This window comes from Puntigrus tetrazona, chromosome 13 (genome assembly GCF_018831695.1).
Source record: "Puntigrus tetrazona isolate hp1 chromosome 13, ASM1883169v1, whole genome shotgun sequence".
In the NCBI taxonomy this organism is placed as follows: Eukaryota; Metazoa; Chordata; class Actinopteri; order Cypriniformes; family Cyprinidae; genus Puntigrus; species Puntigrus tetrazona.
In genome coordinates, this window is record NC_056711.1 from 15,922,062 (window position 1) to 15,935,776 (window position 13,715).

Genomic DNA, 13,715 nt, shown 5'->3' on the forward strand with positions numbered 1-13,715 from the left:
TCACCTGTTGTTTGTCAGAACACCATCCATAAAATGACTAGGTTTTCCTAAAATAGTAACTAGTAAATATGTTACTTCTAAACAAATCTTCATCCATGTAATTATTCTTTTGAAGACAGCGGTGGCGAATACCTAGTAAACATTTTACTGTAGCAACACTAATAACTTGTATTTTGGCAGTGGTTACCATGGTAACTTTCTTGAAAGGGACGGCTGTATCATGGGGCTGTGCAGGTTGCACAATTGAAATCATTATGATGTCTGCTGTAAACCTGAAAAGTCACAGAGACAAACTCATTATACTCTGTTCAAAATGCCATTCATTGACATTTGCAGAAGCATCTCATTGATGACGCTCCAAGAAAGTTTGATTTTGCGCAAGGAAGCATCTGAACCAGGAATAACGTGTCCGTACTGAGCAGTTAGGGGCAGTGACGTGGGAAATACCCAAAGACTATAAAAACTGCTTTGTTAAACAGGCTGGTAATTTGCTTATCAAAGCGGCACGACATCGTGCAGCAGGTGGATCACGAAAACTATTTACATGCTCAGCTGTTATTGCGCACACAGTGGTGTGTCGTGTTGCGTTTTAATTGAAATAGACACTGTCAAGACCAGACGATCTAATTGGACTAAACGGTTCCCCTGGAAGTGAAGGATTTCTGCGTTTCAGCCTACTGTTATGGACAGACACACCCTTAATTAATTTGCATCTAGCGGTTTGGCAGCAGAGGAACATCTTTCTTCTGTTTCTGACCTCCCCCATCTGCTGTGCATTTGACATTTGACAGCTCAGCTCCGTACTAATTTACAATGCAACCTTGTTTTGTACAGAAAAGCCCTTTGAACCGTATCACAGCACGGTCTTTTCTTCTGTTCTGCTTGCATCTTGAGCCGATTAGCACTTTAAGGAATGATTACGAAGATTTAAATGAAAAAAAAAAAACTTCCGTGTTGGCCCGCCAGATGGGAACGAACTGGCATTAATATTGCTTTACTCTTCGAAAGCGTATAATGTGTTGCGTGTGGTCAGGAAGACTGCTTTTATTTTTGGATGAAAATCCATTTATCTTTATTTTGAGTGTCTTTCTGACTCATTAATGCTTTCTTTTTTTCTTAGAAGTAATACTGCGCTCTCGTCAAAATTCACAATGGCGAGTGACGTACCCCTTTCTTTTCTTTCAGTAGAGTGTGTTTTCGCCATTTGAACGTCACCTACCATGTCTCTGTCTCATAATTACATCTGATTCTTTTTTGCATTTACCACTTGATGCACTTAAAATGATGAAAGACCAGATTTTTTTTTTTTTCGAGGTGTTGATTGAAATGTCTCTTCTGAACTCGTCTTTGACACGTGGGCTGTCTGTCTGAGGCATTTTGAAATATCATAGATCAGAAGGTCTGCACACTGAAACAGGAAAGTTGTCTGTTGTTGTCTGGATATGATTCAGGTTGACTGTCCCTGCATCAAGTTCATAGCTGGTCTATGTATAGATTCTATTCTATTCCACCGAGTCTGAATATGCCTGAAAGCAACCACAACAATGAACTTACAGGCATAACCACAAATATTTTAATACCTGCAATGCATTTTTCAGGCAAAAATAAGGGGAAGATTATTTGTGGCTTCAATCTGTTGAGTAAGTCTAAATCTATAGGAATAAATCAACTTGTTCATTCATTTGTCTCAGGTTAATATTGCAGTGTGAGACTTTGCTTCCTGTTTTAACAATCTGCACAGAAAATGTACAGAACGGAGAAATACAGGAAGAGCCATTAACTCATTAGCACACACATCTACGGATGACCACAGAGCTACCGATGTCTTTCCAACGAGGTCAGAGCGATGGTTCAGCGAGGCCAGGGTATGTGAATCAATACAGAGCCACCAGTATCGGAGAAATTTTATACTGTACACTATAGATTGTTTCGAAGCAGCTTCAACAGGAAAATAACAGAATCATTTAAGGCAAACTTCATGAAATATGAGACAAATTCTGACATCAAGTGACATTGTTCAGCTTAAGTTGATTCAGTGTTGCAACGATGTTGCAAAATTCAAGTATCTTAAATGATATTCCCTTGACGAAAAATATCGCAAGACAAACAAAAGGCCTAATAAGAAACCTTCTTGCAGATGTTCAGCCATTGTGGCTCCACGTCCACAGCTTTCTCCAATTTACTCCGCTTTAAGCCGTAGCATACTTTGTCCTTTTAAGGGAGACAGTCTGTCGACCTGTGTGATGCGAATGTCCTCCTGAAAAAGGCAGTGAGTAAAATTCTAAGTCAAACAGAGACTGGTTACAGGATGATCCCGGGGTTGTCTGCTGTAAATGAGGCCAGTGATCTCTGTGCTTTTACTGGATGTAAAACATCTCCCCTGACTGTTCCCCCAGAGAGCCAATGTCCTCTAGATTTCAGACTGCCATATAAAATACCACACAAGTCTTTCAGAGATTACTCTGATTTCGCTTTCCATGTAAACACCTTTATGTATTGTGCGCATGTCGGTTTATATTTTGGTAGCTAAAAAAAGTATGTTGATTTAAATGTCTTGTTAGTTCAAATGTTACGTAAGTGCACCGACTAATTCAACAGCTTTTTTTTTTTTTTTTTTTTTTTTTTTTTTATCTCCGCTGTCTTTCATTCCTAGTTGCATCACATAAGTGATGAAGCTGCTGTTTATTTTTAGCTCGATTTGAATATGTAGTTATTATAAGGTTGATGTGATTAAATAAACTGTGCTAGTTTAACTCGGGATCCCAGATGTTTCTCCTAAACATAATTTGGATTAAAGGAGCAGATCACCCAGAATGGAAAATTTACTCACCGTAAGGTCATCCAAGATGTAGGTGTGTTTGTTTCTTCATCAGAACAGAAATAGAGAAATGTAACATTACGTCACTCGCTCACCAGTGGATCAACTGCATTGAATGGGTGCCGTCAGAATGAGTCCAAACAGCTGATGAAAACATCACTATAATCCACACGCAATTCAATTGACTATCAGTTTGTGTTTAATAAAGAAGAAGGCTGTGTGTTTTTAAGAAATATCTATTATTAAGTTTAAATTGTTATTTCTGGTTAAAATGTGAGCTCTCATCATAATATTGCTCTCTCCAGTGAAAAAGTCTGAGTCAGGAGATGAATACGCACAGATCAAGTGCCATTTTCAAGCGAAAACAGTGGATATATTACATTTCAGATATATTAAAGTAATGATGGATTTATTTGTAACAAACAATCATTTTTTCACATCGCCAGATGTTAATTGATAAACTCAAGTCTTGTGGAATACTTGTGGATTTTGTGATGTTTTTATCAGCTGTTTGAACTCTGTCTATTTACTGCAGTAATTTCTGCAAACCTCTTTCAATGAAGACACAAACTCATTTGCATCACGGATGACCTGTGGATGTGTATATCGAAATTGTTTCTTTACATTAAAAAAACATATAAAGGTGTTTGAAGAAATGTCTTGCCTCGTGGATTTTTCTCCTCGAGACCCTACTAATCTCAAATCAGCTGAGCAGTGCTATTCACTTTTATTTCATTGCTCTTTAATTTTATTGCAATGTATGTCAACAGTTGTCTCATTTGTTTCTATTTTTATATCTTTAAGTCAATACAATTCCTCAGGGTGAGACTGTCCGTGTGTGTGTGAGCCAAATGAAAGGAGCTCTACGTGAAGTACTGCAGACATCTTAAAAAAAAAGGTCTGTTTTTGCTCACGGCGGAGCATGTCTGTGGAATGTAAACACAGTGTGGTTCATAGGTGAGCGTTTGTGGGTTTTTGCAAATAAATCAAAAGTCTGGCTTAAGTCCAGGTCCACAAAAACAGAGGAGCTGCTGTCACGATGATAGGCTTTTTGTTGAGGAGTGCTCAGAAATGTCATATAAACAGCGATAATGAGATTTAAAGAACATAGTCTTTCACGTCAGTCCAGGTTTTTCCATCCACCAGCACTTGAGCAATTAAATGTCATTAGCAGAACTAAATGGATTTGCATAAATAATGACCTGAATTGCATAATAACTCTCCAAACAGGTTTTCAAAATACAAATCCGTCTTCCATTTTTCGGTCAAACATACTTCAAAATGTTTGTTCTGTCTGACAATCAAAACAGTGTTATGACAGGCACAGTTCTACTCTCTTCATAACTCAGTCTCTAAACATTACTGAGGTATTTTATCATAAAAAAAAGAGAACATCTGATATTCAACAGAATAGTCTTTGGAAATATTTTGCTGTTAGGTACATTTCAGAAATTGTTAGTTACCGAGTCCCTGTGTGGGAGGTTATATTGAATTTTAATTACTTGAAATGTGGGTATTTTTGCATGTCTGTGTTGCAGACCTCATTTTTAGCAAGTCTGCTGACTTTTGTTTGCTGCAACTAAGAGATGTTGTGCATTTACTTTCATCTCTTGAAATATCTTCATATTTTTTTTTAAACACACATTTCTTGTGGATTTGTGCCAGAAGCATCACATTATATGGATGACCATACTATCATGCAGTTCTTCAGCAGTGTGTAAATAGCATGCAAATTGTGATATCAGATGACACACAACATTTGCCAAAATGTATACAACAATTACTTTGGATGCCGTATCCCACAATGCAGTGTTAGCATTACCATCCAATTTCTTGTGATGAATGAAACTGTCAGCCTTGCATAACAATATTAATAGTATCAACTGTTATTTTTACTATTTCTCCACTCCTATTTTGATTGAATTGCCAAAAAATAAGATTAAAAATGATAAGTGGACACCACTCATGGAATTAAATTTGCACATAATCATAATGAGGCCATGAGGTCATATTGTATTGTGATACTGTTTGAAATATTTATAGTTGCGTAATGCATTTTGTCTCACAAGCAAGTATGTAGAGTTATTATTATCTGTTTTTTTTTAAATGATGTTTGGACCTTTTTAAACAATGTTTTCCTGCACTGTACAGGTCAAAGGAACTGATCAAGTCAGCTATTCTGGACAATGACTTCATGAAGAATCTGGAGATGTCTCAGATCCAGGAGATAGTGGACTGTATGTATCCAGTGGACTATGACAAAAACAGCTGTATTATTAAAGAAGGGGATGTGGGCTCCCTCGTCTACGTCATGGAAGGTGAGAGACAAGAACAGAACATTTCTTTTTCCAAAGAAAGAGAGATAGAGAAAGAGTGTTTGTTCTTTAAATATGTTTAGCAAGGCATATACTGTAGTTCGCTCAAAATTAAAATTCTGTTATTGACTATAATATCTTATAAACTGAGAAACACAAAAGGAAACATGTTGCAGAATAAACCTTGAATTCAATTCACCGTCAGGCTGCCAAAAAAGTCCCTTAAAACCTTCTAAACTGTTTTGTGTACTACATATGTAGTGTCTCCCAAAGCTTCTGAAACCATATCAAAACATTTTGTTTGGAACAGCCCAAAAATGAATAAAAATGATCATTTTCTGGCTAAACTAAAGCCACAGTGTGTCTATAGGGCACCGCCAGTCCTAGATCAAACACAGTCACATTTGGATTTCTGTTGTAGATGGGGGGATCTGAGGGGATCTGGAATATTGATTCTGTGAATTGATTGTATTGATGAGGTGCTTATAAAAATGGATCTAGTCAGAGCAGCCAAATCCTCTGACAGCTGTTACACTACATATCCACTGTTGACTACCCCAGTTTTAAAAGTTTTATTGGTATGGGCTTTTGACATGCAGACTAGATGCTTATAAATGTTTTCATTTATATTGAAAAAGCCCTTTAACTATTTTCTTTTTACTGCCACAGTAGGCAGAAGCCCAGACTTTTTCAGAGCATTTTATAGGGATTTAAATTTTGAATGTAGTAAAATTACATTTGTGGTAGAAGTTTTCAAATTTGGAAACTAGGGAAGATCATATAAGATTTTCTAAAGTGCGTACCTTTGACAGGATAGTCTCTTGAAAATACACAAATATGACCTTCTAACATGCATAAATGAAAATAAATTATTAACAACAATTTCATTGTTTTAATGCAATGCATTGAATTCTTAGTGTGCACTTGAGAATGTGGAAACATTTAATCAGTGTTTTGAATACAGACCTACTTATCCATGTGATTTTTTTTATCATTGTAGATGTGGTCTATCGCTACTTTTTAAATATTTGTATAAGCATCAGTGTTATCTGATACTCATTTGCTATTTTCATTAAATATTTGATCTTGTTTTGGTGACAGGTTAGGTTAGGATCATATCAGCCACCTGTCTCTGATGTCATTACGTCTGTCAATACATTTGTCACTTTCTGTTGTTTAACGAGAGGAAAGAGCTGTTGTGTTTTCTTAGAATCACAGGATTTTCTCCGTCTTCCCTCTTCGCGTTCCTGAGGGAATGGAGGAACACTTGGTTTGAATTAAGGGATTTTGTTAGTCATGCTCCAGAGATTCACTGCTTTTGTATCACAAATTGGGCACTTGCCCAACGCACTATATCCAGGCACAAGCCAATTAGGAAGAGAGACTAAGTGGATATTGGCTGCATAAAGTCCTAGAATACATTAAGGTATGTTGTTTTCCAGTAGTAATATGACAAATAGAATAAAATGTAGACAAAAGCATATTTTTAATTAATTAAATCTATTCTGTCAGCATTAGCTGACACATTCAGCCACATTCAGTTATTTCCCTAGAAAACAGCAAAAGAACTCAGAAGAACGGAGACAGGAGAGAGGGAGAACGAAGATTATTCCTTTGGGACTTTATGTTAGAAAGTGAAACAAACTTTTTATGGCAGTTTCTGTCTTTCAGGATGATTTATTTACGTGCGAGACTGGATAAAATAAATGATATAGATTGCAAAGGCATAGCAGCGAAGAGCTTCTGAGATATAGAATGCTCTATTCAGGTCTTTCCTTTATCAAAATAAAGTTTTCCATTCGAGAGTAAAAGTTCAGAGGTTAGAGGATCAGTAATAGTGATTCAAGCTGAACTGAATTTCCTTTTGAAATCAACAAAATCCCCAAAATCACATTAAGTGAGTCCAGTAGTTTTATGGCCCGAAAGAAGTCTTCGTTTGTGAGATATATGATGGGAGGACAGAGTATTTAAGCTTTCAGTCACACAAGAGGGACATTTCAGCTGAGATAATTAGTTCGGCCTTAAGATAGGAGAGCCTAGACAGGAAATGATGCCATGCTATTATTGTGCCTTGAATGACATATTAGCCTGTGTGCTGAAGTCGCCATGCTAATTAGCCCCAATCTGAATAAATAAAGACACGCTTAATGACTGTAGATAATGTCAGCTCTAAAATTGCAGCTTGTGTATCTGATGCACGATTTCATACCCAGAAGTAATTTAAAAGTAGCCATTTGGAGAAGCCAACCACAAACTCCTCCGTATGGAAAGTATTCAGTCATGAAATCAATACTGACCACATGCATGACGTGCCAGGGCACATTATCCCTGGCTGGCACGTCATGTTTTTTTATCAAAATGTAATTATTTTTTTCAACCTCTGTATCAGTGGTTGACCTAAATAGCCAATAGCCAGCACTAATATTTAATGTCTAATATATGCCAATATATTTTACATTCTGAAATCTGGCATACAGTATTTTTCGAGTTTTCAGTGAGATTAAGATCATAAGCGTTTTACATTACATTTTGATGAAACATTTTTGTTTTATTTGAAATGTTAAATAGGCTATAGTATAATTACCCAATGATAATTTTGCGTGTGAAATATTGAAATATATATTTTTCCACCCATCTTGTTTTTACACATGCAGAGCCATTGATAAACATTCGATCATCCATCGGCTGTTGGCCCAACCCTAATGTGCATTAAAAACAGCTAGTACAGTACATTTTGATTGCATGCTGACTTTATTGATGATAAAAAGGTATGGATAGACCACAGGGCCCATAGTCCTGGGAGTCTCAAGCTGTAACCAATTTTTCCAACGACTCGTTTCTATCATCTAAACAGCTTCATCTGACGAATGGAGTTATTTATGCTTTTAAAGAAAGAAAAAATAAATAGAATTCACTGATGAGTGACTGTTCCATTCTTAAAATGTTCACTCAGAGCATCAGAACTGTGGTTAACCAGCATGAAAGGTTGATAGGGAGAATGTGTAATGCTGCAAGTAATTTGTTACTTTGATGGACTGGATTGAAAATTTACCATCATTTTTTCTGTAAATGTACTTTTACTTTGACGCACTTGCTACTTTTCATTTGACGTGGATATCAGAAGGACTTGAATAAGAAGGCTTATGTGGTGCTATGTTGAAGGTTATGGCTACTTTTTATTTTGATCCCTAATACGATGGACAACATAAGCAATTTGGTCAGCCAATTTTAATGAACAATGTCCCATGAATTATTCCACTGGTGTGCACTTGTTTCTCTTCCCACGTCCTCAGTGTCCTGCTCTCTGGTTTTTCATTTGCTTCCTTTTCTTTAAAGCTTTTTTCACTCACTTTTAATACCTTTTACCAACTTTTAGCGTGAAAATTTGTCTAAAAGATGGTACAATAAATGAATTATTAATAAAATGTAAATGTTCATAGAAACTTTTGCAGAAAAGTGTGACAACACACATTTTTGAGAAATATATTTATTTATTTATTTATAGATTTATTTATATGTACATAATTTATTACTGTGATGGCAAAGCTGGATTTCTAATTAAATATGCTGAATAAAAGTTCTGTAAAATTATATATATATATATAAATTATATATATATATATATATATATATATATATATATATATATATATATATATATATATATATAATATACTTTTTTAATGATCATGTAATCTAATTAATTTAAAACATGAGAAGTAGGGAAAAAGTAATATAAACCAATAATATCACAGCACAACATGTTTAAATGTTCTTGGTCCAATCAAATCCCGCCGGATAAAATCAAGTCCCACCCAGCATTATTTCCTGCTCAGTGTTTTGTTTTACTCAGATGTACAGCATGCAGAGTCCATTTCAGCCTGCAGAGTAAACACAAGACAATCTCTCATCATTTAATATCTGTCTTCAGTGGCCTTATCTGGAGTCTGCTCTCTTTATTTCATTTCATGCATTATTTCATTCCTGCCTGTTCGATCACTTAGCATCTGTCTCAGAGTTATTAATGTTTGTTTAGTAGAGCCCATGTTAGGGGAACATCTCTGTCTCTCGCTCTTCCTCTACTTCTTATCTCTGTGAATCATGGGAAATATATGATTGGCTGTAGGGCATTAATAGGAGCTGCTCTGAACAATAGTGCTTAATAACCATGACAGAGCAAACAGTAGGAGCAGTGTTACTCTGCCAGCTCTTAACATGTCAGTGTCTGTATGTGCATTGTAATTTTCCATTCTTTGCCAAATAAGCACATTAGTGAATGTTGAGTTGTTCACAGCAATGTCCTTGACCTTTTGGGTCATGGCTTCCTGTGTCTGTCAGAGGAGGAACTGGAGGTCATGCTATTGGACATTATTACTTCCTGTTGTGGTGGTGGGTGTATTAGCTTTGGGAAAACCATTTTAAACACTTAAAATGACTACAGCTTTTCAGTGTGAACAAACTCTGGAATGAACTTTACAACTTTGACCTGGTTTTTGATTGCATTCATTATTTTTTTCAACTACATTAATGCCATTCCGTTTAATGAATGTACATGCTGGGCTTCAATCCTTTTACGACTTTATGAATGGTTTGTTTGAAGTGTTTGAATATGTCATGCAGTGATAATAAGCTGTGTTAATATTTAATATTTAATTCTTTATTGGCTCAAAAAGTCACAGTCTAGTTTCCATCAGACCTTTAAAGCATGCTGTGGGTCACTTGTTAATCAATTCTTAGCCTGTTTTGAATATTATCTTACACTCTGACATTACACAAGAAGTTATTTGCATGTTCTAACCCCTTATTTCAATATGATTTTAATAAAAGCATCTACTCAGGAAAACATCTTCGTTTACTTCAGAGGAAATGGTATCAGTTCACCTAGGATGCCTAATTTCATTTTCTGAAAAACATGTGGTGACAAAGATGTGGAATAGTTCTCGCATTAAGCCGCTAAAACAAAAATATCGCACAGACAGAGACTGGCTGATCCAGAATCTGTGCTGTTTGTCATTAATACGCAAGGTAAACACCTCGAAATAATTCCATTGTCTATGTTATATACCATTTTTTTACGACTCGAAAACGTTCTCGATTCGTTTGCCATTGGCAAGTGTGACAAAAAGTTCATTTTGAACCATGATAATAATGAATGCAGAAAAAGGTTTGATTAGGTCAAGGCCGCATGAAAGTCATTCTGCCCCATAATCCTACACTGCCAGAGCAGAATATTAATGATAAATTAAATAGTCCATCATAAGGGAAGGGTCATCAACTCTCTCTTTTTTCTCTCATTCTCTTGCATTCTCATATCTCACTATCTCTCCTCTCCACAACCTTGATATGTCCTTCGCACCTTTTCAATATCTCCCCCCGTACTGCTCTCTCTCATCTCACATGGTCGTTCACCTGTGTTGTCACCTGTCTGTGTGTTCAGCTGCTGAAAAGTGAAAAAAGCTGCTTGACTTCCTGTTATTCTGCTCACAGTGTATCATATCAGCACATCTAAAGTTGACACCTCTGAGAGAGAGAGAGAGAGAGAGAGAGAGAGAGAGAGAGAGAGAAAGAGAGTGAATAAAGAGTATATAAAGAGTTTATTTCCAAAAACATATAACTCCGTTTTCTTTTTACATTTTCAAAAATCATGTTTTTTATTGTTATCAGGTTTTTATTGTGTCACCTTATTGTGTTATTTCTGTATATGCATGTTTACTCTGTTATTTACACTTTTTTTTTTTTTTTTTAGAGGGAAAAGTTGAGGTGTCTAAGGAAGGATTGAAGCTGTGCACTATGGGACCAGGAAAAGTGTTTGGAGAGCTCGCCATCCTTTATAACTGCACCAGGACGGCCACTGTGAGGAGTGAGTACAAACGGAGTTCGGTGATAAATAAAATGATGCTAATTTGTATTTTTTTTTTTAAACGCATAGACTAACACAGCTTGAGTTTGTTCTAGGCCACATCTCCCAATCTGCCGCTGTAGGATTATAATTCTCGGTACAACTGAAGATAACTAGTCACTCCATCTGTGATGATAATCTGTGATTTCATTGATGGACAGGAGGCCAGATTGAGAGAGATACGAGGGTTGAATTAATTGTAGGAGACAACAAATGAGTTTTTGGATATTGCAGTCTTTATTTTGTGATTTACACAACCCCTAACCCACTGTATTAAACTTTGGCAGTTCTTTTCAACTGACCACATTTATAAAAAAATCCCCAAACTCCTCCAACTGATTCTGTAATAGTCCTATGATTACTTTTAATCTGCCTAAAAACATGACATCACACAACATGACTTTATATGCCAAAATTTTCTAGCAATTCTGAGAAATAAAAAAAACGCACCACATTTTAGCCAGATCATCTCACATGCACAGGCTTGTGTGCTGTGTGTTTTCTGAATTATTTGCAAGACTTTCTCTCATTTATTATTCCATTCTTCTCTTCATTTTCTTTTTTCCATTTGTACCATTGTTCTCTTTAATGCGTATTCTGTACTTGCCTCTGCTTGGCATTTTTACTCCTTCCTCGTTCTCTCCACTCTATCTCTCCTCCTCCGGCTATGTTTATGGTGTTTCTGCTCTCCTCTGCTCTCTGTCTCTGGTTCTCTGGATAGCGTCTGGGACAGGAAGTGAGCTGGACTGGGATTAAGGGACGTGCTTGTGTCTGATCTCCCCATGCACGGCCAAATGCAACACAAGTCTCTTGTGCACGACTGCCACCAGCAAACCAATCTCTAATTTCACTCGGAATAGAATCTGGATAATATATATTTCGAGTTTTCACTTTTATTTCAGTTCATGTCATTTAAATTTTTTTTATACGTTTTAAGCATCTGTTGCATGTTGTTGATTACAGTAGATAATTCCCTCATTTTCCCTCATTTCCTGTAGTGTAGTTTTATGGAAACCTAGTGGGAAATTGCGCTGCAGATAACATTTCAAATGAGCTATTATGACACCGTTTTGAAAATATTTTTTTGCATCTTAATGTTCTTTTATGTAATGTGAACATGTAAACCTAGCAGTTTTCATCTAATATGCACAAGCATGCCGGATAAGGGACATGATGTAACACTCTTTATACGCGAAGCTGTATAGCAAAAGGTCATCTGCCTAGATGCGTTTTCCACCTCAAAAGGAGCACAGCATATGAGCCTTTTAAGCTAAGTATGCAATTGCAAATTCTGAATTACTGTATAAAACTTCAATATATAACTTGCCCTGCACTGTTTGTGTTAGAGACGTGAATGACACCACAAATTGCAGGGCTTGTAGAATATAGCAGAATTTCATTTCAAAGCGATCAAACAGTTTTCAAATGTTTCGCAACTACAAATTTAGCCGTGGCAGACAGCACTTTTTCTGTTTTTGCATAGCTGCGTGTGTAGCTTTCTCTCCCTGTCTCTTTCTTTCAAACACACACCTTTTGTTGTAGTTGGTATCCAGTGGTGTCTGCATGTAAATGACTCTTCTGGACAAGCCGTGGCTTAGAGTATTAGAATGCACAGGGGAAACAGCACAGATATGCCAGCCCTTAAAGTGGTTTTGACCCGCTGTGATCTTACTCACCCTACAGCTGCCCTGTGCTTTCACAGCTATAAACAACATTGCAGAGCAACAGAGAGCAGGTCCAGTGCTTCACAGGACACGCTAGATGAAGGATCTTTATAACAGTCCTCTGATGTAATAATTGAACCCAAGTGGATGCTCAACAGATATTATTAGAGAAACACTGACATAGCCTAGCAAGCACATTATAAGCCTTTGGGAAATCTATGAACATTATTAAAGCAGCCATGTTTGTTGTTTTAACGAATGAGAAATGTTCAAAATCTTTAGGATAACTAAATACGTTGCTGTCTTTTAGAAGAGATACAAATTTTACATCAAATGCGGATGCATCAAATTAATTAGTTTTTAAATTATAACATTTATAAAAAAAGGATACTAGGCACCCGTAACAGTTCTTTTTTTAATACAAAATTGTAATAGTTTTCAAAAAAATATTAAGTGTCACATTTTTTGAACACTGACAATAATCAGAAATGGGTCTTGAGCAGCAAATCAGCATATTATAATATTTTAATATTTTAAGGATAATGTGACACTGAAGACTGGAATAATGGTGCTGAAAATTCAGCTTTTCATCGCAGGTATAAATTGCACTTTACATATATTACAATAAAAAAACTATTATTTTAACTTGTAATATTATTTGAAAATATCACTACATATTGATTACTGTATTTTGGATAAAATACATATACGTACAGTATATATGTATATACATAGATTACATTAAAATGTATAAAAATATACCCACCAATCTTTTAATTAGACCTCTGTTCTGTAGGATGCAGGCCTTATTTGGTGAATTCCTATTCATTTCTGTCAGCTTCAGTTACAACCTAAAAATCAGTGTGTATGCTGATGTACTCCTGTTAAACTGCTGTCCATTCCTTGAACATCTGTTCAGCTTTTTCTTTTTGTGTTTTAGCTTTTTTCCCAACACAACCTTCTTGAGTGCAATATCGTAAGTGTTTCTTACAGGGAACATTTTTGTGTCTAAAGTACAG

General features: G+C 36.1%; 1 protein-coding gene across 2 annotated transcripts in view; it reads left to right on the plus strand.

Annotated features, from left to right (window-relative positions):
* Positions 1-13,715, plus strand: part of prkg1a (protein kinase cGMP-dependent 1a) — a 49,994-nt gene that overhangs the window by 5,230 nt on the left and 31,049 nt on the right. For both annotated transcript variants that reach the window (XM_043256055.1, XM_043256054.1), the window contains exons 2-3: positions 4,970-5,136; positions 10,880-10,993. In XM_043256055.1, the coding sequence (XP_043111990.1) occupies positions 4,970-5,136; positions 10,880-10,993 (281 nt within the window). The remainder of the gene's footprint in view (positions 1-4,969; positions 5,137-10,879; positions 10,994-13,715) is intronic.